General features: G+C 39.1%; 1 protein-coding gene across 2 annotated transcripts in view; it reads left to right on the forward strand.

Moving 5' to 3' along the window:
• The first annotated feature begins 19,636 nt into the window (after window positions 1-19,636).
• Window positions 19,637-27,912, forward strand: part of KCNJ3 (potassium channel, inwardly rectifying subfamily J, member 3) — a 159,473-nt gene continuing 151,197 nt past the window's right edge. For both annotated transcript variants that reach the window (XM_011927455.1, XM_011927457.1), the window contains exon 1: window positions 19,637-20,677. In XM_011927455.1, the coding sequence (XP_011782845.1) occupies window positions 19,976-20,677 (702 nt within the window). In that variant the 5' untranslated portion in view covers window positions 19,637-19,975. The remainder of the gene's footprint in view (window positions 20,678-27,912) is intronic.

A 27,912-nucleotide genomic window follows, 5' to 3' on the forward strand; every position in this document is an offset into this window, starting at 1 on the left:
TCCTCTTTCCTCCACGTAGCTTTTAAATAGACTGCTGTCTGTGAATGCATATCAAGGTATTTGTACAACCAACACAGATTGATGGAATCAGGACTTGCGTCTTTTAATGAGGACAACAAATCATTTTCCACCTAAGAAAAGTTGAGAATAGTTTGTATTTGTTCTGGAAGAAAAAAAATCATGTAACAGATATAATTATTTCCTTGGAATGTTTGCTTTACTATGTACAGAGTCACAATCCATTTATCTGCTTTCTGGTGTCAGCATTGCCCTGGGTTCTCAAGGACTTAAATGTACATTTTCATTAAAAGTGAGAATATAATCCAAAAGCAATATTACATGACTATTTATTTAATTTATTATTGTTGTTGTTGTTGTGTGGAATAGGGCATCATCCATAATGTTTGCTTGGAATGCCATTGGAAAAATAACCTTGCCTAAGCTGCTTTCACTTCCCTTGCATAATATCCAAAATTTAATTAGAATAAAATTGTATACTTGGGTCATATGATATATTATCCTGAAGAATAAAGATATACATGAGAGAAAGGTGTCTTCATTACCTTCATACGGTGAATTTGTGTATTTGTTTATAAAAGCATTTCCAAAGTCATTTTGTTAGAGCACTACTCATTTCAAAAACTCATTCAGTAGTCAAAAAGTTCATTTCATATTTTATGCTACATTGCTTTTTTAAAGAGTCATAATATGCATTAAAGAATACTAATGATTTTGGGAAGTACTCCAGTTTAAAAAATGTTTTATTTATTTTCCAAAAATGCCTCAGAGTTGTTTGTCTATGAAGCCACAATTTTATACTACATTATTTAACATACTTGTTGAATATGTTTTGGAAAATGCTGATTTAACAGATCCTGTCTTTATTGATTAATTCATTCAACAATAGCCTTTTTTGAACTCCTACACAGCTCTAGGCAATGTATTACACTCTGAGACATAAAACTGTGAATAACAGAGTTTCTACTGTGAGAGAACCCACAGTTTGGAATTTTTGGACACATACATGGATAAATTGTGAAACTATGACCTAGATGTTTAAGAGAAGCCCAAACAGTGTGGTATAAGGGTTTGAGGTTATGTATTTGTCTTTTAGGTAGACATGAGGTTAAAGAAAACTATTGCTTCAAAAACTAAAGTCTTACGATGAGGAATGGAAACAAGAAGAAGTTTCAAAGCAGGATAGGGGCAAGATCAATTAAAAATGCTTTTGGGAAGATAATTTGGCAGGAATCTGGTGGAGAGACTGTAGTTGGGAGGGCCTGGTGTGAGAAAGAACAGATGGAAAGCTATTGCAATATTTCAGATAAGTGATCCTGAGTTTCTGAACTAAGGCATTTGCAGTGGAATTGAAGACAGGCCAGATTTTAGAGACATTCTGAGAAAGAACTGCCAAGAGAAATTGACTTGTTGAATATGGGGAAGGAAGGTAGGAAGAAAGAGGTGTCAAAGATATTACTCTAAAATTTCTACCTTATATTTCTACATGGATGTTAATTCCAATACTTTGCAAGACAGGAAGGAAGGGACAATGATATATCCTAGAAAAGAAAGTATTGATTTCAGTTTCAAATTCACAGAGTTTGATATTCCTGTAATGAAAAAAGATGGGCATATCCAGTTAGAGATAGAAATATTGATATGGAACTCAGAAAAGATCAGAATTGACAAAATTGATTTGGAGCTCATTAGCTTATAGATAATTAATTCTAGAGTGTGGCATCAAGAACATTAAGAGAGCATACAGAGTGAGGGAGAAACAGAAACAAGACAGAGATCTGCTTAGGACTAACATGTATAGTACAAACTATTGCGGGGGAGTCCTTGAAGGAGACCAAGATAAAGCAATTCAAAAACCTACAAGAGGAACAAGGAGAGAAATAGTATTCTGGATGATAGTGAGAAAAAATCTTTCAAGAAGTGCATCTAAGCATACCTTAGTGAAGCACAGAGATTGTATTTCCCTTCTCATTTTCTTTTGGAGTCTCTTCTGTTGCTGGTGTCCTTAGAAGCTCTTCTTTGGAGATATTAAATATGCATCAATTTACCAATTGCAAATTGCAAAGGTGCAATTAAGCAATGCACCTTCTTTTTAATAGTTTCATTTTTCTAAATGTAAGTATATAACCATTGGCATTTATTCTGAATATAATGTCACATATACTTTTAAGGTAATGCCCTACTCCAATCCAAATTCAATTTATCTATCTCAGACAGGCATCACTTTACAATGGTTCTGCCTCAACTGTTCTGTTGCACGTGTTTTACTTGTTTCGGCCCCAGTGACTACTGTCAGGACCCACTGGGGGTAGCCTATGGACAACTTCCCAATACAGGACTCCTGCCTCCTACTCTAAGGCTTCCCTATTGATGTAGAGAAGTGAGAGGTCACCATTTCTCTTTGTGTAACAATGTGTTTGACAGAGGTAGGGGTTTGGATTGATTAATCTCCTTGGGGCACACTGTTGACTAATCCGTGACAGACAGTGGGCCTAAAGATTAATTCTTCTGCTTTCTGACCCCAGGTGTAGTGAGTGAGAAGCAGTTGCTTTTATAGCCTCTTAGAAAGTGGTCTTCCAAGGTGGAGCAGTCAGTCAACTCAGTCATTCATTCCTGCTCCCTCTATTGGTTTTTCTCTTTCTTTGCCTTATTCCCCTTCCCTTCACTCTTACCGTCTTGGATTATGCTCTTTAATAAAGGGGTATTGTATAAGTCTTTTCCTTACACCCTGCATTCCATGGATCCAAACCTAACATTACTCATCAATAGCAACAGCATCAACATTTATTATGAACCTGTTCTTTTCTCACTAGTTTGTAATTTGTTTATACCATAATAGGTTATTAGGTGGGTTTCTGGGTGTGTAATCTGTTCAGCTGACATTTCTTTAGTTAGCTTATTTTTGTTATATAACACATTTTAATATCATACAGATCATTTCTGTCTACAGAATAGAAAGGGGGAGAAAGGTTTCCTCAATCCACTTAGTGTCTCTGGGTATGACTGAAAATAAAACTGAAAAAGTCATAGTAAAGAGAAACACGTATACATTGATTTATTAAAAGTTTTATGTGACACAAGAACATTTGGAAATAAAGACTCAAAGACTCAGGGAAATACATGTATTTGTATGCTAAGTTTGATGAAAGTCATGGGACATGGATAGTTATGAAGAAATAGGATTAGACAAAAAGGGGTATGATTTAATGATAATAAACTGGTAGTACTCAGCAGGATCTGTTTGTTCAGACTTTTTTTTTTTTTTTGAGATGGAGTCTCACTCTGTCACCCAGGCTGGAGTGCAGTGACACGATCTCTGCTCACTGCAAGCTCTGCTCTCTGGTTCACACCATTCTCCTCCCTCAGATTCCTGAGTAGCTGGGACTACAGGCACCTGCCAACATGCCTGGATAATTTTTTGTGTATTTATAGAGACAGGGTTTCACTGTGTTAGCCAGGATGGTCTCGATCTCCTGACCTTGTGATCTACCTGCCTCGGCCTTTCAAAGTGCTGGGATTACAGGTGTGAGCCACTGCACCGGGCTTGTTCAGACTTTTTCTGCATCTCTGTGTGCCATCCCTTCCCCTTGGGTATGGAACAGGACATCTGTAATATGAGGGTCTTCAGGGGATAAGAGATGGAAGAAGTCAGACAGTGACCTTTTTAGGTTTTATGGCTTGGTCAGGGTAGAAGAATTCTAGTTTCTGTGGCCCACTTCAGAGGGCCTGGAGAGACACCTTCCTGCTTCTGTGGTTTTCTTATTTTTTTCAGTTTAAAACAGTATTCTAAAATGCCATAATTTAGGGTATTGTGTTCTGAGCTATTACTATTTTCCAAATGTTCTTACTTTATCCCATCATATTGTGTTGTCATCCCATCATATTGTGTTATCATACTGATCATTTATTAACGTGATCAATATATGTGCCATGGTTTCAATGTGCCATCCAAAGTTTATGTGTTGGAAACTTAATCCCTGATGCGACAGTGTTGGGAGGTAGATCTAATAGGAGGTGATTGAGTCATTAATCTATTAATATGCTCTGCCCTCACTAATGGATTAATGTTATCTCAGGAGTGGGTTAGTTATCAGAAGAGTGGGTTTGTTGACCTCTCTTACCTGTCCACCATCTGCTATGGGAGATGAAGCATGTAGGCCCTCACCAAGTGCTGATGCCATGGTCTTGGATTTCTCAGTCAAATAAACTTCTATTGTTTATGAATTGATGAATCTGTGGTATTCTATTATAACAACACAAAGTGGGCTAAGACAATATGTGACCAATATAATGAGTATACGGATATAATGTGATAAATATATAAAGTGATTAATGGGTAATATTATCATTATATCTGCGTTTCATTCAACATGGACCTCAAAAGTCACGAACAATGTGACAAAGTCCCTACACTTCCAAAATTAGGTGCTAGAAGTCTTTAAGACATATTCAGAGATTGTGAAATTGGCTTAGTCAACATTGTTCCATTAGCCATTTCCAGCTGAATATAAGAAAACAAAGAATTATCTGAGATTAAAAATTCTGTAGTGAGAATTGCTTTGTAAAGAGTTGACAGAATGTGATATGACCTCCTCTCAACTGCCCATGGGAGGAAGAAGAAGAGAAAGCCAAATGGAAAAAAATTCAAGATAATACTCTGGAGCTGTTAATATGGGTCCACTGGAGCTTGAAGACCACTGAAACAAGGACTTGCATCACGCTTGCAAAGTGTAAAGAGGAAGGGCTATGCCTGAGTGGAGTACTGAGGAAGCCTGGGAAAAGGGCTTTCATGTGGAGCAAGCTATGCTTGTTTGGGCAAAGCATTTTGGGGGATGCAGCTGGCTCTGAGCCTTTTCATAAAGGACCCCAAGGATTCTCTTGAATGGAGAGCAGGAGTTGTACTGGCAAAGGCAGGAAGCCAAGGGAGGAGTCACAGGCAGCTAGCCTGTCCCATCTGCAATCGGAGAGTAACATCAGGGAACTCTGAAGCACTCAAAACAAACAAACAAACAAACAAAAACCCACCTACTCAAAATATATTCAAAATGGAAAATCTTCCATCAAAGAGGCTAATGCCTGTAAGGTTCAAGTCCTTTTAATTCTCTGCCACTTTATGAATATGAGGGACCTAGATGCAGGCTCTGGTGCATGCTAGCAGAAGGGCACATTGCAGCCACTCAGGGAGAATTAGGTGGCTCAAAGGGAGGCACTGCCTGAACCAGCACCTGATGGTTGCATCTGGAACACGTCTGGGACACAGTTTTCTCTGCCCAAAGTTCCGGCTCTGATGAGTAAGATCGTCTCATTATATATGTGGCTCCCTCTCCACGAAGACAAATCTAGTCCCATGAACACAAGGTCAGGGCAGAAGCCAGCTCTCTGCCACCTTATGAACCCAGAACACCAAGCTCCTAGTGTCCCATCTGTCATCCACGTGGGGCCACAACCTTTAACAAATCAAGGCTGTGGCCTCTTAGCCATTACTAAAGAGAGCAACTCCCAGTGATTTAAAGATGTATTATCCATCTAACCAGAGCTGCCCTCAGTGATTCTACAGTAATTTCTCATCTTTATTTGCCCGTAACATTGTGCCAGGTTTTTTTTTCCTTACCAAAGAAAGGGGGAAATCTACACATTCACTCTCTTGTTAGGCAACTGGGGGGGAAGGGCACCCACTACGTGTGAACTGCAGAGGACCATGGCTCTCTACTTAGCAAAATGTGAAGTGACTGAAAAATTTCAAGAGGGGCAATGATAGGATGTGGCAATGAGTAGAGGAAGAATGTAAACATTTCTTTTCTCGAAATTTAAGAGAGTAAAAGTTATGCAATCCCGTTCTATATTACTAAGCTCCTTTTCATTGCCACTTGATCCCAACATTTTATTTTTTAATCAATGTAACTTCCACTGTCCATCACTTTTTTTTTTAATCTTCTGGTGGTCACACATTATTGTTAATATATGAGTTGATGTCTGGTCCAGTAGCATAACCTTTTTTTCACTTTTTTCCTGTTCTGCCCACTAAGGGAAGGGAATATACCATACAGAGAAGAAACCTCTGTATGCTTCAGCTCTCTGGCTTCTCTTGGGTCTTGCCTGAGGAAATAAGTGTGGAGCTACCTTTACTGGGCATCACATGCTCCAGATGTGATAATATCCCCGCTCCCACTCTTACCATTCTGAAACTGAAATCAAGTGCATTCCATCACATAGCAGCTGGGCTAGGCATATTTTGGGTATTCCAAATGCTCAGACACCCAGTTTTTTTTTTTTTTTTTTTTTTTTTTTTAAAAAAAACAACCCTTTCCTCTGCACTGCTATACTTTTCCACAGGGGAACCAACACATGCTGCTTATGCTCAACCTTTGTCTTTTTTTTTTTTTTTTACAGAAATCTTAATGAAACATTTCCTTTTTTATTTAGAATCCCACCAATCCTTTCCAATATCTGTACATTTGCAAGACTCATGTATCATATTAGACCATTAGTGCCTAGATGACAGACTACAAGTAACAAAAAATAAAACAAGTAACACGAGGCGCTTCCCTGTGTGATTAGACTTTGTTACTAGCTTCTCTGCCTTATTCTCTCTTCCCTTCAAGGGGATGAGTTAGGTCTTTCATGAGATTTTCAAGTCCCTCAAGGAATTCACTTTTGCAGTCTGCCTCATCATTCATCCAAATTTGAGAGAATCCCATAAGTGAGCAGAGTTTGGGATGAAGTTGGCATCTCTGCCTCAACCCAATCCCACTTCCATTCCATCTACCAAATTCCAGAAAATGACAGAGGATGAACTTTGTCCCTCAGAACCCTTTAGTTTCTTTAGCTTTCCCTTGGGGCCACCATGAGAAAGGAGAAAGGGTCCAAGTTGGTGGCGTTTTGTGCCCCAGCTTCAACAATAGTAGCTCTGCTTTTATCTGTTTTATTTTTTTCTCCCTCATGAGCTTCCTTTGTAAGGAAGAGTTCCAAGAATTTTATTATTTCCCAATCCCGAATCAGTGCTAAAAAGTGGTCAGAGTGATAAGTTATTCAACATTGATAGCTATTAGCTGTAACTGGTATTAGTGTAGTCAATCCTAACTTTTTGCAAATAGATGGTGAATATCAGGCAATTCAGGAGAACATACTTTCAGGGTAAAATTTGTCTTCTCCCTAAACTTTCATTATTAACAGTTGCATAAAACTAACATTACTTGTAAGTGTCCTTGCCTTTTTTTTTTTTTTTTTTTTTGAGACGGAGTCTCGCTCTGTCGCCCGGGCTGGAGTGCAGTGGCCGGATCTCAGCTCACGGCAAGCTCCGCCTCCCGGGCTTGCACCATTCTCCTGCCTCAGCCTCCCGGTGTCCTTGCCTTTTGATATGGTTTGGCTCTGTGTCCCCACCCAAATCTCATCTTGAATTGTAATTCTCTGGTGTTGACGGATGGAACTGGTGGAAGTTGATTGGATCATAGGGGCAGTTTCCCCCATGCTGATCTCATGATAGTGAGGGAGTTCTCATGATAGTGAGGGAGTTCTCATGATATCTGATAATTTACATGTGGCAGTTTCCCCTGCACAGCTTCTCTTTCTCTCCTGCCCCCTTGTGAAGAAAGTACTTGCTTCTGCTTCTGCTTTCACCATAATTGTTAAGTTTCCTGAGGCTTCTCCAGCCATACAGAACTATGAGTCAGTTAAACCTCACTTTTTAAATAAATTCCTCAGTCTCTGGTAGTTCCTTATAGCAGTGTGAAATGGACTAATACACTTTTGAAAATTAAATTCTCTTGCCCTAAAATATGTGTGTAAAGATTTTTCTCAGGAGATTGAATATATTTATCACTGCTACAGTCTTTGCTTTGTTGAGGCATACACTATAGTTACAGTTTTTCATACTGTTTGAAAGGCATGTAGAATTGAAGTATCAGTGACACTTTTTATACTACAGTTATTTTGCCTTTAAATAGCACCAATTTAAATGTGCATTATTACCTTTGGTGGTCTTAGTTTCTAAAGTCATTATTTGAAATACTCTGTGAGTGTTGCTAGATTGTTATCTGCATAGTTATTTTAATAGCCTGGTCCACCTTTATCTCTTAATTTCAAAATGTTTTTCCTATTGTGTTATTTTGTAACCTACATAGAGCACAGTGAAAGGTTAATGGTGAAAAAGTTGATTTGGTACAGTGCCTGGTCTCTGGATTGGTGAGGAAAATATTTCTAAATGAATCAACCAAACAACCAGCAATAAACAAACAAAACCCTGAAATCAATTTATAAAGCAAGAGTCATCTGGGAATCCCCTTGTCTCTTAGAGAACTATTCCAACTCGACTTGAATCTATGGCCTAATCCAATCTAAAACCCTCAAAGAGAGGTATTTGAGTTTTTAGGGTTTATTTCCTCCTATGACTCCTTGCCTTTAAGCTGTTGTACCTATAAATATTGCCTTAGCTTTGCCTCATATCAGGGTGAATTGAAGTCTAGGTAATTCATTGGCTTCAGAAAAATCATGAGACAGTTTAGCTTTGTGAATATTGAAGACTATCATGAGGGAGAGTCACCTACCAGAGTGACAGGCCTCTGCTCCTAGTGCTGACACCTCTTCCAACTCTTCCTCTCTTCCTCTTATCCTTCTTCCTCTCAGAAGTAAAAGGCAGTTCTTCAGGTCTCCCCCTGAGACAGTTCTCTCCGCTGTCAAATGTCCCAGAGTCTGACAGGCTCACCTTTTTTTTTGTTTTTTTTTTTTTTTGAGACAGAGTTTCACTCTGTTACCCAGGCTGGAGTGCAATGGCGTGATCTCAGCTCACTGCAACCTCCGCCTCCCGGTTCAAGTGATTCTCCTGCCTCAGCCTCCTGAGTAGCTGGGATTACAGGTGGCCACCACCACAACTAACTTTTGTACTTTATAGTAGAGACGGGGTTTCACCATGTTGGCCAGCTGGTCTCAATCTCCTGACCTCAGGTGATCTGCCCACCTTGCCCTCCCAAAGTGCTGGGATTACAGGCGTGAGTCACCACGCTTGGCCAGGCTCGCTTCTTAAGTGTTCTGGTGAACAAGTCTTTCACCATTTCATTACAGGAAAAAACTTAAGGAAAGTTTTGTTTTATTTTGCTTCTTGTAGTAGTTTTGTAGTTGTTGAGAGTTGGAGGGGGTGATGGTTTTGTTGGGTTGCTAAGCCACTTTTTTATATAAAGGAAACAATTTCCTAAGTTGTGGAATATGGTCATAAGTGAATTTTCCCTTTCATCAATATGCAAAAATATCATGAATAAGAATGAATTAATGTATCTATTAAACCAGAGATAGTAAAGTCAGAGTAGTAGAATTTCAGATACAGCTAACATTTAAAAAGTAACAGGAAAATAGGAAAACGTAAAGAGAAAAAGCAAGCACATTCTTATTTCTGTTGAGTTGAGCTGAGAAAACATAGTTTGCAGTTTATAAATCTAGAATGCTATAAAGAAGGGAGGACACAGAACTCTTTTGAACTTAGTTATTACTTTAATTTCACTTTATTTCTATAGCTACAAAATCATCTGTAGGCTTATTAGCAAATTAGAAGTTCTCCATGTGGATTTTAATTTCAAGTAATGATAATTTTAGAATTTGTTTTCACGTGTCTTGAAAATATTGTGTGACAGATCTTAGGCACTATGCTTTATGTAGATTTTCTCATTTAATCCTTTTATCAAACTACCTCACAGAGGCAGGTGCTATTTCTATTTCATTTTAACAGTGAGAAAATACAAGAACAGCAAAGTTAGTCATTTGCCTAAGTATACACAGCCAGAAAGTGCAAAGCAAGGATTTACACTCCAATAATCTCAGGGTAGTATCAGAGGTCATTTTTAAGAAGATCTTGAAGTTCACACTGATTAAGATGACTTTGAATTGTGTTTTCAGCATCAAGTGTTTTAGTATGATTAACAGAGTGGAAGGTTATCCCAAATAAAATAATATCTTTTAATTATACCTTAGCAATTTAAAATGTCTGATAACAAATTTATAATTACCTTACAAATTTTACTGACGGAGTTGATAGAGTATTTTCATAATGCATGCTTTTGTTCCATTGAGTAGTGCTACATCTCTTATTACTCAGTAGTAGATTTGGAACAGGAAGCAATATGGAATTGGAACAACTAAGGCGTTAACTATCTTATTCACGTTGTGTACATTTTGCTGAGACATTATCATCCCAGACTACATTAATAATTGCAGTACCCTTAAAAAATGTAGACTCCAAATTCAATTCCAGAAGCAAGAACACTGGGAAACAATGACAATTCAAAGAAGAAAAAGAAATGACACTTCTCTTTCAGTGTGAATATCTACATGGTAGCAGAGATTCAGAAATGCATGGTAATTAGGAAATGTTCTGCATTAAACTATTTAGGCAATATTCCTTCAGGAGAATCACAGTAGTATTTACTGTGATGGCTACTGCAAACATATCTAATTTAATAGCACAGTTTAAATGAATTCTGATAACTACTTTGTACTTCATCTATGTTACCTATAACAATTGGTATGCAACCTTTCACAGACATAGAGGCAGCCTTGTCATTTATTGGTGTTGTCAAGAAGCATAAATAATCACTAGGTGACATTTTGACACGAGGATTTATTTAGTGATGTTTGCATCCTGACATTGACAGAATATGTGAGGACATTTTATCAGCAGCACCTCCAGCCTCACAGAATGCAAAAAAAGAATGTGCACTTTACTGATAACTGAAAGTGAGATTTGACCTCCCTCTCCCAAATTCCTTACGTTTTCCTCCACATTTCTCTAATTGTTACATCCCCATTCTTTGATTTATTAAAAAGAACTTGCTAACAGAACCTTCCTTCTATCCAGGAAGTTAATTCATTATTTGGTAATTTCATGACATGTTTTTATTCAATTTTTGATGTCTGTTTGTAACATTAACTACACAGAATGTTAATGTTAAACAATAGGTATCTCCTTAATATTATGTGTCTGATACAGTGCTAACATCCATTCACCCTCTTTAATAGGGAAATTTGTGTATTTTTAAAATTCTGTCAATCATCTTTGTTGTGTTTGGCGAATAGACTTTCCAATTAGTAGACAGAGATGAGAGAAGGAAAAAGAGTAGCTTTTGAAAATCATTACATTTTATATTTTAATTGGCTATTTGAATACCAAGATCTTTCTAGAGTCACATCACCTATGTGGTAATAATAAATAGGTAGATGCTCCCTATGAATGAACTGAATACAATTTTTATTTTCAGGTTAGTTTTAAATAATAATTGTTAATTACTCAAATGGAAATTTGAGTTACAAGCACGCATCTCGTAGGGTGGAGGAAAGACCATGTAACAAGGAAGTAGAGAATTTTAATACATTCCCACTCTACCAATAAAATCATCCCCAGGGCCTCTTCTGTTATTTCCAGGAAAATCATGAAGATGATTTGAGGATGGCTGGGTAACCATGAAAGTGGGTGAGTTTTCGTGGCCATTTTATAGGGTAAACTCAAAACAGTTCTTTCCTCAAATGAAAATATTTTAAAGTTCCCTTGAGTAAAAACTGGGAGGAATTCTACAAATGAGTGTGTAAAAATGACATTCTAGTTTCTAGCATTTTTTTTTCTGTAGTTGTTTTTTACCCACTATTTAGAGATCTAAATAATCATATTATATAGAGCAGATGACCAGCATGGCTGAACCCGGCTTGGCTCTGTATCTTTGTGGACACACAGTGATGTGGTCTTCCTCCAGCTTAACGGTAGCCTTTGTGAGAATTTTAATTTTTGTGTTCTTCCTTCCTCCTGGAAAGTATGATGCATAGTGGTGGGAATTATAAAGACAGAACTTCTACACACACATAGACAGAAAGCAGAAATATTACTAACGGAAAAAGTTTAAACATTTATGGTCTTTACAATTCAGCGGCTCCAGACTCCCCGATCCATGTTCGCTATTTATGCCTGCATGGGTGGTGGCACTGGATGAAACTGCAGTCACTGTACAGTGTGTCCTGCTTTTCCCAGCTGCTTTTCCACTGAGGGGAAGATCCACCCATGAACGAAAGTTTATATCCACACCTTGGACTCTTGCGATTTGTGAGAGAGCAGGGAACCAGGGTTTACTAATTTCATCTGTTCCTGCTGCCAAAGAATGAGGGCTCTCAGGAGTGAGGAAGGAAGATTGATGGTGTTTCTGTGTGTGACATTTCCCAGGGAAGCTCCTCTGCTAACAGGCATGCCGTTCCCATTGATCAGTTTCTTAATCCTAGCTGTGTTGTCAGAATCACCAATGGAGCTTCTGAAAAATACCGATGCCTCGGTCCTCCCCCAGATGTATAATTGATTGGGAGTGGAGTCCTGATGTGATTCTAATGCATGGCTAAAAACTATAAACACAGCAATTTAATTTCAGAACATTCATTTCACCATTCTCCCTTTATATTCAGCATTCTGGTTACCACTCTAACCTGTATCACCTGCCATTAAATGTTTGAGTTCTGTTCCCTGCTGCTTTGTCACTGAGGGTCTTTCCTGCCTTTCTGGCTTCTCCCTTATTCACTGTACATCCTATTGTCCAACTATTCTGTTTCTCCCTTCTCCGCCTCCGTACTGGAGGATGCTAGAGGAAGTTACATAGATACATGTATATCTTCTAGCCAATTATAATCAAAACAAAGATGAGCATGGATGGCTATGGGTTATGCCCTATACCTCTGTCACCCTTCACTCCACAAAATGGAATTCATGTGATTGCGCCAAAACTAAAATCTAATGCATACATTCATAATCCGCTGATTAGATTAAAGAAACATTTCTGGATATTCGTAACAAAACTTCTGAAGAGATACCCGTAAGTTCCATTTCTCTACTCTGTCTGGCAGCCATGGAGATGTGCCACTGGATCTTCCTTCAGGAAGAGCTTGCCCTTCAGCTGGAGGCCATGCAGTTAGCTCACAGCCTCCAGCTACAGCACCCTTCCAGATCTGAAGCAGCATTCAGCTAAAGACAAGGACTGACGAGGGCAGCTCCCAGACACTGACAACTCGATGGGCCATTAGGATCAGGCCATCTTTTCCCAATGTGGTACTCTTCTAAGAGGCAAGCTCTTAGGGCTTGGGAGCTCCCGATTGAGTTAGCCAAGACTTTATCTGACTTACATCTGATTTACATCATAGTCTGAGTCCCTCTCTACTCAATTCTTCCTATACCTCTCCATCTTTCCTTTCAGGGGTGTCAGCTCTGCATCAGAGTTGAAGGCTGTCTCTGCTTCATTTTCTTTTTTCCCCTTTTATCTTTCTTAGGCATTGAATCCTGAGGAATTTCCCCTCTTAGCTTTCTCTCAGCATCTGCTTCCCAGATAAGCTGTGTTGACATTATTATCTGCCTTAATATTTTTAAACGTTGTTTAAAAGTTGTATTACTGTTTTCCAATTATTGAAAAATAATTTCAAACTTTTCTGTATATATATATATATGTATATATACACACAGAAAATTAGAGTGAAAATTTTACCACCTCTAAAATCTACTGTTTGTATTTTTCTCCCAGAATTTTAATACATGTTTGAAAGGTTCTATAACGTGGTTACAAATTATTTCTTATTTTATTCTAATTGTGTAAAAATCTTACCTCTTAAAAATGTTGTCATTAAAAATCCATTTTCAGAGTTCTAAAATTAAGTAGTCTGAGCAGAGAGAATTTAATGCTGAACCAAATGTAAGTGATTCCAGTTTGATAGGTTTGGAAAACTCCCATTAGACAGAGCCATATTTCCTGAAGGGACTTACTAGTTCCTCTGGCTGCAAATAAAGCAGTCCTCTTCCTTTAGGTACTTACCACATTGTATTGATTATTATTTTGAAAAAATACATGTTGTCATAATATATTTTGTGGCATAATTTCTTCATTTCTGATCTGCACAAACCTTGGCATAGTGCTAGATACATGGTTTGTGCACATTAAGTGTTTATTGTACTGAATTAAGCAAAATTCTTACACATGTTTTGACATTTGCAACTTCACTGGTGTTCTCAGGGGAGACATCCTCAGGATAACTTCCATGTACATAAATGAGAATAGGAAATTGTTATTTTTCTGTGAAGCCCTGCCAGAAAAACTTTAGGTCTGATAAAAGTTATTTCTTTTTAAACAGATGTCGAGCTCTTGAAGACTTTAAAAGTCCTTATTCTTTCATAAATCAGAATACTCCAATGTACAGCTTTGCAGTAAAGAGAGGGTTTAAGTCAGGAAAACCTTGCTAAATAAATGGTCTACAAGTTAGAATGGCATATTGCCTTTCTCTGAATCCTCAGGCAGAGGCCAGGGTTTGGAGCCAAGATTAAAGGCTGGATGAGTCATCTGCCATGGTATGGCAATGCCTCTGTTCTCACGTCTGCGCAATCAAATCTCAAACTGATTTCTCCTTCTCGTTTTTTTCTTCTCTTTTTGGCAAGAGAGAAAATAACTTCAGCATTCTTTTTTAGGAGGGTAAAAAAAAGGAACACCATTCTATTTCCCAAAATTGCATATAGAATTTCAAAGAGTGACCTCTTCCCAGATATAGCAAAACTTATGGTGGCAATGGGAATGTGTCACCTTTTGAAGTATGAAAGCATTAGATCCCCAGGCCTGCCCATCTCTTCATTGTACTTTTGGAGAATGGTAGGATTAGGAGTAAAGGAGGATTAAATATAATATCATCTTCCCAGAGAGTAATTAATATTTCTGGCCATGCAGACTGTCACGTGGTATGTCACAGTGGCAATAAGTGAATGACGAGAAGACAGACTCCAGGGATACTGAGATGTTCAAAGCCTTGCTTTTGTCACAGTTGGCCGATTAAGTCATTTTTAGCATTTGGACTTCTTAGGGGCAGAGGTTTTTTCTTTCATATTAGATATACTCTTTTCCCCATACCATTCAGTTACATAATAGGATAAGTGCATGTACAAAGTCATGCCTTTTTAGTATAAAACACAGAATCATATTCATTTTTGAAGTTATAGTTATTCATGATATTACTAATTTGGGACACAGCAAATAAGACATTGCCAGAAGTACTTTCCAGGCAGAATAAATACGTAGCTTGCTCCTAGCCGAGTTTGTTAAATATAGCTTTGATCCCCCCCACCCTCATGAACTGTATGGTAGTTTTCTCATAATCTACCACCCTATCTTTAAATGTTAGACTCCAGATGATTTTGTATTCTGCAGTTACATTTTCCAGATCTTTCCTGGCTTTGTGACTTGGCCTGAAATTGTATGCCTCTCTCTCTTTTGACCCATTCTGCTTGCAGTGTTTCACTTCAGTTCATCAGACAGCACCTGATTAGGAGGCCTTCTATCATCCATTCCCCACACATCCGCCTGGCCTCTGCACCACGGGGCTGGCTGCCCTCCAGAACCTCATCCTGGAAGCAGCTGCCCTCACAGGAAAAGATGAGTTTGGTTCATCTGTGAACATTTTCAAGGAGTTGGACTCAATGTCACAAATAGGTCAAAGCCTCAGTCACATTTGAAGTGTGATACAACGGCATCCTTAAAAATATTTAATTTCCCTGGCAGGACTGTGTCATTAAAAGAATAGAAATCTTGACAATAAGCAGATGTGCTTTGGAATTCCTGCTTCACTGCCTTTCTATCTATATAATATAAATACTAACCTGTAAAGTTCTAAGCACATTACCTGGCACATTAAAGTAGGCTCTTAATAAATTTTGGTTCTCTCTAAAACTCTTTCAAGTGTTTATCATGCACAAGGTCAGTTTGGATCATGGAATAATGGATGGTACCAAATTATTAAGAAGTCAATGCTCAGGGTGCTCAGGGGGAATCTTGGTAAATTCTAAGCTGAAATACAAGTTAGAATGTGAAAAATGCCACATTGCAAATCTAGGGAAATGAGAGTTCAGAGGAGGGAACTTACTCTTAGTGAGAGTGTAAGGAAAAACTTTATGACAGCAATAGCAATTGAAATAAAACATGAAGAAATCCTTCCCTTTCCTTACATACTAGTGCCTATTATTTGGACTTTGCAGGTGTAGAAAAAAGATATTCTAAGTGATGAGAAAAAAAGCAAGCAAATGAAGATAATATAGGGCATGTTGGAGAAATACCTAATAGTGAAAGTTGGCTAGAGCAAAGTGCCCATTAAAAGGAAGATAGGAGATAATTTGGAAAGCTAGATTATGCCATATGTTGGAGGATCTTAGATTTCACCTGTATGAGAAGCTAGGCCTATAAAGGAAGAAGACCTTCGCTATGAATCAGGAACCCTAGGTCCCTTTCTTACTCTGCCACTACTTGGTAAGGGACGGCAGAGCATCCAGGTTCTACAGTCATATTGTTCTGTGGTCAAATCTCAGTTTCCACTTAATCAACTCTGTGACATTGAACAAGTTATTTTGCCTTTCTGTCCCCAATTCCCTCACTTGTAAAATGAGAGGATTAGACCAGACCATGTCTCCTGAAGTATAAACTTATTTGTTTATAAATTTGGTTGCTAGAAAATGGCAAAGGTTTTTCATGAAAAAGTGTTTTTCAAAAAGTGGGAATGTTTTAAAATCTTCCAGATGAAATAACTGGAGAACTTTTATTTTCTATGGCAATGGTAAACACATGGTTTAAGGTGAGAGATCTAGCACTACTATCCCGGGCAGTCTGAAGGAGAGGAAAACTGAATAAAGGCAAGAAAGTTATTCAAGTTGGGCCCAACTTGAAATGAGAATTTGAAGAAGGGTAATGACATTTTTTTTAAAGAGAGGGGAAATTATGAGAGACATTGCAGCAATAACAATAAAAAAACTTGGCAACTGATTATCATTTCTAAAGCTAATGAGCATAGGAAGTATTATGCTTTTTAAACAAAAACTTACATTTTTTTTATATTGTCATATAAGTGATCTGATTTAGTGATTACTTTTATTTAGTTCCATATTACTCAGAGAGTTGCAATGCATGTAGAGTTTCCAGTGATATAGATTGGCACATGTTATTGATCTAATACATATTTATTGTGGACCTAGTATGTGATACTCTTCTAGGTGTTGGAGACATAGCAGAGAACAAGACAGACAAGGTCTTTCCTCTTGTACAGCTTACATTCTACAACTGATAATGGTGGAAGAGAAAGACAACAAACAAATGAAGAAAACAGTAGCTGTAAAAAAAAGCGTGATGAGGAAGATAGATAAGGTTGATGTGATGGGAATACCTGAGATGCTGGGGAAGGCTTCCCTGAGAAGGATGCGTTTAGATTGAGAGTTGAATGAGTGAAGGAGTGAGCAACATGGAGCGACAGAGCAAGAACTTTCCAGGTAGAGGGAACAGATCTAGTGCAAAGGTCCAGGGCTGGAGCTATGCTCTGGTGTGTATCAGGAATTGAAAGAAGCCAGGCTGCTAAGGGCATAATGAGCTTGGGAGAGAGTAGTCAGAGATGAGATGAGACTATAGGTGTTAGTTCACAGCATAAAGCTCATTTGTAATCTCTTCTTGGCCTCGTTGCAACTTTATAGTCCACTATACAACATCCGTCATAGCAGAAATAAAAAAACACATTTACTCTCTTTTTTCATACCAACACTAGGAAAATGTTCAAACTCCCAATTTTTCAGGGGAGAAAATTAGGTCTCAAAGTTGTTCAGCTACTTGCTCAAGGTCACACAGCTTGTAAATGGCACAGATGCGACTCAAATCAGGTCTTATGATTCTAGGACCAGAGAAGTTTCCACTTCCCACGGTGTCACTTTCCCTTCTTATGTAATCTTAAGAGAACAAACAGAGAGTTACTGACCTTTTATCAGCGAACTAGCAGGAGAAGCATCTGTAACTGAGGATAGATGTTTTAACCACATAACAGTGAAAGAGTCCCCCTGCTTATGGCTGACAACCTGACATGCACTTTCCTGCAGTTGGTTTATAAGTAGAGAGGTAGAGAGGAGCACCTATTGGCAGAGAATGAGTAGAGTAAATTATGTACTTATTTTCCTTTCCACGGGAAACTTATAGCAGCCTTTTGCTTTTATAATGCCATGATCTGATGAATTTCCAACAAAATCAACTTCATGTATCTGGGCTGACTGAAATATGCCGTAAGATACCATGGCATTTTAAAGCAAACGTGAAATGTGGTAAACAAGCTGGTATTTACTCATGGGCACTCTATTAGCTATTTCTGCACTTTGCCCCTCCATTAAGTTAACTGCCAGGCTGAGGCCATTAAAATCCAGCCTTCTTCCTTCAATTACAGGCACACATTAACTCTAGATATTCTGAGCCTTTCTAATAGAGCCATTTCCAGAAAGGATTTCTATTAGTGTCTCTCTCCTTTCTGTTCTCATCCTAAGGCCCCTCCAGCTTCCTGCAACTTTGAGTTCTGAATATGCCTACCTCAGAGCCAGTTGGGATCTCTGTTTATGATGCAACCCCAAATCCAGGCATCCGTTTAAACGAGTGCCCAGTTATAGAGACATATTGTACTTCTCTTCTTTCAGAGAGCAGCATTTGCTTTTTGCTGGGGGCTTTCTGACTGATGCAGGGGGCGAGGAAGGAGAGTTGGCGGGCGTTTGGGAGCAGATTTAGAGCCGCTTCTCATTGGAGGGGCTCGCTTTTCCTGAGCTGCCAGACACTGCAGGCTCAACTGAGGCTCGGAGGTGCAATTCAGGCTGGTGGAGCAGCGGGGGAAGGCAGGGACAGGCGGGGCTAGCGCGGCTCTGCAGCTGATCACACGCACCACCACACACACCACATTCCTGCTGCCCCAGCTTGCGCCTCGCATCTTCCACCCGGGGCCACCGAGGCGCTGAAAAGGAGTGGGGGACAGAAGAAGGAAGAGGCAGAGGAAAAGCTAGAGCGGCGCTACTGTTTAACCTGAAAGTCTGACCGGCAGCCCAAGGCTCGAGCCCCGTCCAGCAGCACCGCTGTCGCCTGGAAGGAGGGCAGAGCGCCAAGAAACCCACGAGCCCCCGCTCGAGTCATTCTGTGGTCTGTGCGCCAAGGATCTTTCTGGCAGGGACAGCGCGGTGCCCTCAGGGAGGTGCGGAGCTTGGGGGACCTGCATTGGCGCCCATCGTGGTACACCAGGAAAAGTGGGAACGAGGAAAACAGCCGTGAGCGCAGAGTGCGAGGCCAGGCTGCCGCTACCGCCCGCTGCGCCGCCTCCTGCCCTCTCCCGCTGGGTGAGTGCCCAGGCTTCGCGCACTGCCGTGTCTCAGCTGAGTGCGGGGGCGGCCTGCGGGCCCCTGAGGGTCCGCCGGAGGGCCCCGGTGGCGCCCGCGGAAACTCGGCGGTCGGGGGACGCCAGGCGGACAGGTCTCTGGAGTCCGGAACCCGGGAATCTGAGCCCGGAGGGCACGGGTAGGGGGCGTTGCACCAGTACCCGGCAGACATGCCTTTGGGCGGGATTTTGGCTAAAAGATAGGAGACAGGTGCGCCGGGGGTGCGGGGAGCGGTCCCAGGGGGCGGGAGATTGGGGAGCGGCGGGGAGGGGGGAGGGTCTGGTCCAGGCAGGTAAAGGCAGCTTCTTAGGCAGCCAGCGAGTTGGCAGGTGGGTTGGGGCTCGCTGGTCAACTCATTTATTTTAAGCAGCCAGTTTGGGGGTACTGCAGGATAATCAGGAGGGCCGTGGGGAGTCAAGAGGTGACCCGGGATGCCGGTGGTGGAGAAAGAAAAGAGGAGCCTCGGGAAGCTTGGAGGCAAAATTGCGCTTGGGTTCCTGGTCCTTGCATCCCTCCTGCCTTGAGTGCGGGAGAACACTTTTTTAAGACTCACCTTGGCAAGAAAGCCTCCGTCCTAGGGGAGAAGGAGAGGCGTCTTCTGCAGGGGGCAGAGACCGCAGCTACCTGCCGGGTGCGCCCCCCACCCAGGAGCGCTCGCTTCGCCCCCTTTCCTCCCCCGCCCCCACCTCTTTATTGGTGCTAGTTTGCAGCGCCCAGCTCCTGCGCCTTCGCTTTGCGTTTGAATCTGGCTCGCCCCTTCGTATTATGTCTGCACTCCGAAGGAAATTTGGGGACGATTACCAGGTAGTGACCACATCGTCCAGCGGCTCGGGCTTGCAGCCCCAGGGTCCAGGCCAGGACCCTCAGCAGCAGCTTGTGCCCAAGAAGAAGCGGCAGCGGTTCGTGGACAAGAACGGCCGGTGCAATGTACAGCACGGCAACCTGGGCAGCGAGACTAGCCGCTACCTCTCGGACCTCTTCACCACGCTGGTGGACCTCAAGTGGCGCTGGAACCTCTTCATCTTCATTCTCACCTACACCGTGGCCTGGCTCTTCATGGCATCCATGTGGTGGGTGATCGCCTACACTCGGGGCGACCTGAACAAAGCCCACGTCGGTAACTACACGCCTTGCGTGGCCAATGTCTATAACTTCCCTTCTGCCTTCCTCTTCTTCATTGAGACCGAGGCCACCATCGGCTATGGCTACCGATACATCACAGACAAGTGCCCCGAGGGCATCATCCTCTTCCTCTTCCAGTCCATCCTGGGCTCCATCGTGGACGCCTTCCTCATCGGCTGCATGTTCATCAAGATGTCCCAGCCCAAGAAGCGCGCCGAGACCCTCATGTTCAGCGAGCACGCGGTGATCTCCATGAGGGACGGAAAACTCACGCTTATGTTCCGGGTGGGCAACCTGCGCAACAGCCACATGGTCTCCGCGCAGATCCGCTGCAAGCTGCTCAAAGTAAGTGCTCCCCGCCCCTTCCCCACCAGGAGACCTGCGTCCCCCAAACCCGGGGAGTATATCGTCTGAGAACCAGCCCGGGCCCCCTCCCCTGGTTCTACCTATCGCCACAGGTAAACTTCCTTTTGTGAGGTTGGGGGTTGGAGGACTGGGCAAAGAATGCGGTTGACAATTCTGTGCCTTTTCCACTCACTCTCGTGCTCTTGTTTATATTCGTCATTTCGGATGTGCTTGTATCACTTACTGGACTAATAACACTTGAGGACTAGTGTTGGCTCCTGGAGCCATGAGGGCAATTAGTGCCCTGTTCCCCTTCCTGTCTCTGTTGTTTCGCTCTCCACAGCGATTTTATTTGTTGTCGACACACTACCTCATTCAATGTGAGGTACTAGAACTCAACTGAACAGCTGTTATTTTGAAGAATTAGGTGCTGAACTTGCCTCAACTTTCACGATGGGCTTTTCTTATTTTTTTCTTTTCTTTTTTTTTTTTCACCTAATAATATTGGAGGCTGATTACTCCTCTAGACCCAATGACTTTAACTCTGTGGTCATCTTTTTAACAAACGCACAGATACAGGAAGCAGATAATAAAGTGGAAGAAACCACACTTGGTTCTTTTAAATTTTTATTTTTACCAAATATTTTCTTAGAGAAGTATTCTTTGAAAGCTTGAGTGCTTTTCCTGTAGGGCCTCTTGTTAATTTTATTCTTAATTGCCTGTTTCTATGAAGCCTTTGTCAATTACAGATTTCTCTTGAAGCTTTCAGTATCCATTAAAGAAGATTACTTCCTACCATCAACGGTGTAAATGCTAAAACAAATTGCACATGGAGTGATTATTAAAGCAAGGTCCGTCTAGTCGTTAGAGGGCACCACCACAAACAAGAGAAGTCCTTCTTAATCACTCATCCAGTTAGAGTTTGGGAAGGGAGACTTAAAGCCCAGTTGTTTGTCTCTGTGTGATTTACAATTCATTTTTTTCCCTAGAGGGATTTGTCTTAGTAGTTTTCAAATGTTCATAAATTGAAAAAGATGGCCTTAAATAAATAGTTCGTACAATGAAAAATATTTATCTGAGGTTATGTAGAGAACTGAAGCCAGATTCTGAATTTAGTATTAATAAAATGAAAATCTGATCAATATTTGAGATTTTGCCTTTGAAATTTAAATTTCTACTCTACAAGTACATATTGTTTTACACAGCCCCAACTTAATGTTGTAGTTAAAAGGGATCCAATGTGCTTTTAAAAAGTTTTGCTCTTGTGTCATTTTCATTATTCATTTACAAGATGTTAACATAATTATCCTTGACCAAGTTGCTCAGTAAAGTGTTTAAATTAAAGCAGTTCACTTGTCCTGTCACTTCATATCATATACATATTTACTGTGCTACATACAGTAAATAAACTAAATTTTGTATACTGTGGTGGAAAATTATCAACCTGGTTCTGATGTAAGTATTCATTAAGGTAACTATGAATAAATAATTTGGGTAGATCATATTCGTATATAATTAATTTCAGTGAACTGCATACAAAATTTAACTTAGTGTATTGTTATTGACCACTGTTTGAACCAAGCAGTTTGTCAGATCAAGCTGAGCAGTTGTATTGTAGATATGTTATTACAATGGTAACTGTATGTGTCTGTATCTTTGCATAGACCAAAATATAGCACCTGTTTCTTTAGGTTAGGCCTGCTAGACAGATAGAAATACTTTGTTACTATAGTGGCAAGGTTTCTGTTCAAGCAATCCGTGTTTATGAATCACTTTGAGACTTACTGAAGAGTAGTTTACCATATTAATTGATGTAATGGAAATTGAAAATTAGACATTAAAGGTTATTTATAGTCATTCTCTAGTTTTTCAAACATATAAGGTTATTTATTACAGATGTCTTTTCTAGATAAAATATTATTGATGTTTATAGATTTTATTACATTTTATTTCAACAAAGCCAGTCATAATTAGAGTTAACCTATATGTTAGTTTTTGTTTCTTTTCTTGATACAAAGGTACGATGATTCTGAAGCACCCAGTCTCTACACTGGTGCAGAATACTGATTATAATTTTTCTGCCTAAGGAATGTACCACACATATACCATAAAGAGTATGCTAATTAAAAATATGAAAGATTTATAGTGTTGACAAATTTGGAGCAAGGTGCTATATTAACACAAGGTGATAAAAACATCTAATTAAAATAATACATATATTCTTATAAAGTCTTTTACTTTTGATTCGTTAGGAAGATGTCAGTGCTAGACGTAAACACGATTTACCTGTGGCATCAATTTATATTTAAACAAAATGATGGTGAAATTCTCCCCTGTTTTTTGTAAAGGGAGAGAGTTGATCCGTGGGTAACTTTTCAACTAGCCGGTTAGTGTAATTTGTTCAAAGTTAATATTTCCTGTAGCCATGGTAATTTAAATGAATTATTGTAGCTCTTGTTATTCCTCAGACTTCATTAAAAAGGAGTCATGTTTTATTGGGGAAATAATAACATTCAGCAAAATTAGACGGGAGATTCGCCTTTAACAAGTTGTTCTCATTTTCTCTTAGGGACTGAGATTAAGTGACCTAAAACAGTCAACTCTATTTTTAAAGAGAAGCTATACCAAAATCTTGAAGTAATAATATGTCCCTATCAGTTTTATACATTATTATTATTAAATGTACACACAGTTTCCCCCTTTAAACTTCGATTTAACAATTTAAATGCAAAATTTATGTGTCTTTAATGCAGAATGTGTAGAATTTTTAAGGCAACAAAATCCAGTATAATATTTAATGCTAGTACCTATAGTGCGTGTATGCTTTTCCTATTACCTAATTTAATTTACTAATTTTTCTATTGCTGTTTTCTTATTTGCTAAATAAAAGCTTCTTTAGATAAATACAACAGTTCTATTTAATAATTATAAAGCACTTTTTGATTCTTGGGGAGACAATAAGAACATGGGCATGGCTTTCTAATGCTGTTACGAAATTTCTCATGCATAATAGTTTTCAAATGCCTAACTTTTGATGGAGGTTTTTTTGTAAAACTTTTTTGCCTAATTTTTAATTATGCTTTTCACTTATTTGAAAGCACATTTTATCTCATCTCCATTCCTGTCGTCCAGCCTTACAAACACTAAAATTTCTTTCAGTAGTCAAATACAGATCTTTCAACTTTATGCCTGGAGGGGTCAGTCCTTTTTCTACTCATAAAAAAAGAAAGTAGATTAAATAAAAATCAAAGGCTATAGTTTGAAGTTCCTCATTAAAATCTGTGATTGGCCGGGCGCGGTGGCTCAAGCCTGTAATCCCAGCACTTTGGGAGGCCGAGACGGGCGGATCACGAGATCAGGAGATCGAGACCATCCTGGCTAACCTGGTGAAACCCCCTCTCTACTAAAAAATACAAAAAACTAACCGGGCGAGGTGGCGGGCGCCTGTAGTCCCAGCTACTCGGGAGGCTGAGGCAGGAGAATGGCCTGAACCCAGGAGGCGAAGCTTGCAGTGAGCTGAGATCCGGCCACTGCCCTCCAGCCTGGGCAACAGAGCGAGACTCCCTCTCAAAAAAAAAAAAAAAAAAAAAAATCTGTGATTGAACTATAAATATAGCTATAGACAGCTCTTTTAAGATGAATATTCTTTCTTCCTCTCCTCCCCATATTGAATTTTTACTTGAATTTTCCATTTATTTCAGCTGTCTTTTCTTTTTTGGCTTTACCCAGAAAATAGGGACTAGCTAGTATCATGGCTATGCTAAGTTACTATGTCATCCAATTGAAAGTTTTTATTAAAATGCCTGGATTAGGGAGTTGAGACCAGTAGTTGTAATGTTGAACCGTATAGTTTAGTGCTGGGTTTAAAGGATTTGGAAGTCTTACTTACTCCTTTCTACCAACCTAATAATAATGGTTAATGGACCTAGGCATACAACTTGTTAGGGCAAGAATTAATTACTATTCTTTGATACACTGTTCAATAAATTACAAATTTATTATCTCAATGCCATCATGTATATGGTTATATTCATCCAGTCAGCACACATTTTTTATATAAACATAAAATAAACTATGATTGCATTCATATTTTGAAACAAAAAGATAAGAATTAATTTTCTGGAAGCATAATGTTACTTCCTTGTAGTTCTATTTATTGCCAATAGGCATCCTCTTTCTTTCCTAAGAGGTCAGCTGTGCAGTCCTTAACTTTCTCTTGTCAAAAGGTAATAGAGTACATTCCTTTCCTCTTCTAACATCGCGTATGTTATTTTTGTGCTCACCTTCTTTTATCCTCCACATATATATATAGGTATATATTTATATATATATTCCAAATTGGATATTGTCTTCTTTCTCCATATGACTAAGATCAAGTGCAGATGCAATAAAATGTGGTTGTCTGAAAAACCATTAAGCTCTTTATCCTCCTCATATGTCCTAACATTTTGCTAATCTAACCACGATTCCTGAATCACAGGATTCCTGCAGTTTTCTCATATATTTATAGGTTTGCTTTCATTTTGTATCTTGCAATGAAATGTGATTATGTTTTTGACACAGTATGATCTTAATTTTATAACTGACTCTTCACCAATTGACCATGGCCAATTTGAACTTTATTTTTAATCAGGAGACAATTATTTACCTCCCTTTCCAAAAATAAAATCCACAAATGAATAGCTATATTTGTAAAAGCCCTGTTCTTCTGAATATCATCTAAGCCATTAGTAAAAATACTCAAGAGGTCTAAAGCTAAGTACCTCAGAAGGCTCAGGAGCTAGGTCCCATATTGGTTGGTGAGTTCTTCAGGTAGATTCATTTTATCCTTAAAATTAGCACAGTTCCTATTTAGTCCAGTTTTTCTTTCTCTGACACAAGTATACTAATTCTCTAATAAGTATAGAACTTGGCTTCTAAAAATATAATTATTATTCTCTTTGAAATAGTAGTAATACATTTTGTTTGGTTTGGTTTTTTATTTTTAATATGATTCCTGAAAAGTAAAGGGTGGCTTGTGCTCAGGGAATAAAATGTGAACAGAAATTAGGGGCATAAAGACCCACAAATAAACAGCAGTAGGTAAGAACAAATGATAAAGAGAAGCAGGAAAAAGCACTTGATAGATTGGAGGGTGTTTGGGTAGTAGGAGGAAATGTGCAGTAGGGTTACAAAGCCTGTCCTCAGTTATTATAAATGCCACAAAGGCCCTCAAAGAATTAGAAAGCTGCTCTTTCATTTGAATGGTATGAAAGTCTCACATAATCTATTATAAGATAAATTACATTGCATTATATAAGAAATGTTCTTTTCATAAAATTGAACATATTTTTGTGGGTTAACTGGCTCAGTATTAAAAATCCTTATTTTGGACTTGGCATTGGGTCATAGTTTTCCACCCAGTATTCATGTAATTTCAAGCTTAAGGAGTCCAAATAAATGTACAATGTAACTGTAGACAATGCCAGTAAAATTCTAGGTCTATATTCCCCTCCACCTGACTACTTAAATTTTGGTCTGGGCACCAAAGCCATTGCCCTAACTGCTTTGGGTCACAGGGTACTTTTGTCTCTGATCCTGGTACCTGTGTTTGGGTCATTTCCCAATGTTAGTTTCCAGATATTACTCTGACCTCATTCCATGTAATTTTTTTCATGACTGCAGCATATATTCAGCATGCACACATACACGCGCACACACACATAAATGCATATTACAGGTATAAAGAGGATAAGTGAAATCACAGATAAAATGGTGGGGAGGTGGTAGGCAAGAATGGCCTGCTCTTTCCGTCTTAGCCTTCTTTGCTTTCCTTCCAGACCACTGGCCCTGTGGGCCCTTTTCCAGCAAGGACTTGTGAAAGGTGGTGAGGAATGGATCAAATGAGACATGGATCAAACTTTAGAATATGATAGAGATAAATCTATAGTGTAGGGCGGTAGTGATTTAATGTGTTATTCAGAATTCCTTAAGCCTCACTCCAAGGTAGGAAAGAACATAGTTACACATTAGAGAGATGGGAGAGAGAAAGGGAGCAAAGATATGGATTGCATTGGTGAAATGTGGCCTTGACAAATGAATGTGGACACTTGGCCACATATCCACCAGAAGGAGGGGGGCCAAATGTGGATTCGCTTGTGCCAGGGCAGTGCTAAATGTGTATCCTAGGATCATGTATGTATATGTATGTGAGTGTCTGTCTGTCTTTGAATAAGCACTTAACAGTTGCCCTGTGTAATATGAAGACTGTTTGTCTGCAAAGTACATGACAATGATGATCCCTTCTAGGCACCTGTGACTTTTGATTCTTTTTCCACCTATAGTGAAAATTGTAGTTGATTATCTTGTAGGCCTCTTTTGGGGCTCTAAGGAAGTTCAAAGGCCTTTGACTTGAATTGCTTCTTTGAAATTAGTATAAATGACTAGAAAATGTGGCACAACACTTAAATTCTACACATAGGGTATTTACATATAATGAAAATGTGAATAATTGAAATATTATTATTAAATAATATATGTATTACAAGTAACTTCAAAATTATTGCCACAACCAAAATTGTACAGAATTATCGAAAAATGCCTAATGTTCACATTATAACTTTTTGGACAGTTAATTTGAACAATTAATTTATTTAAACAAATTTTAAGCTCTAGATTTCTTCAACTTTTATAACTCCCAGAATGTTTTGTAATGCAATCAACAAGATATACTAAAATGGTGGAAAGACCTTTATTTCCTTCCCAAGATTCTATAAAATTGAAAGGAGAGGTTGTATGGAAGTCATTCTCAAGTCATAGTTTTTTCAAATTATCTTATAAATTTTTAAGAATTAATAATTTTTATTCACTTTCTTTAAACTTCTTTCTTCCTTATTTATTCCACAGTTCTTGTGATTCTAAATAATTTTCTTACAAACTAAAGGTTAAACTTAGCAATCAACCTTTTTAGAAATTTAAATAATTTACTGCATAAATCTTAACTTTTAGCAATCGCTTTGAATTTGAAAATAATTTAAATTATTGTTGATCTAGACCATATCAATTTATACATTTGTATCTAGAAAATGATCCTGGTTCTATGTTTCCTTGGGAATGAGAAAGTTTATTGAGCTAAAGGAGATAACTGCACCATCAACAAATTGCTCTATCAATGGAAGGTTTCTTGTAATGCTTAATATGACACAATGAAGAAAGGTTAAATTGGTTTTTATCTCAAAATATTCTGCTTATTATCA

The sequence above is a fragment of the Colobus angolensis genome, unplaced genomic scaffold (assembly GCF_000951035.1).
Source record: "Colobus angolensis palliatus isolate OR3802 unplaced genomic scaffold, Cang.pa_1.0 Scaffold72, whole genome shotgun sequence".
Lineage (NCBI taxonomy): Eukaryota > Metazoa > Chordata > Mammalia > Primates > Cercopithecidae > Colobus > Colobus angolensis.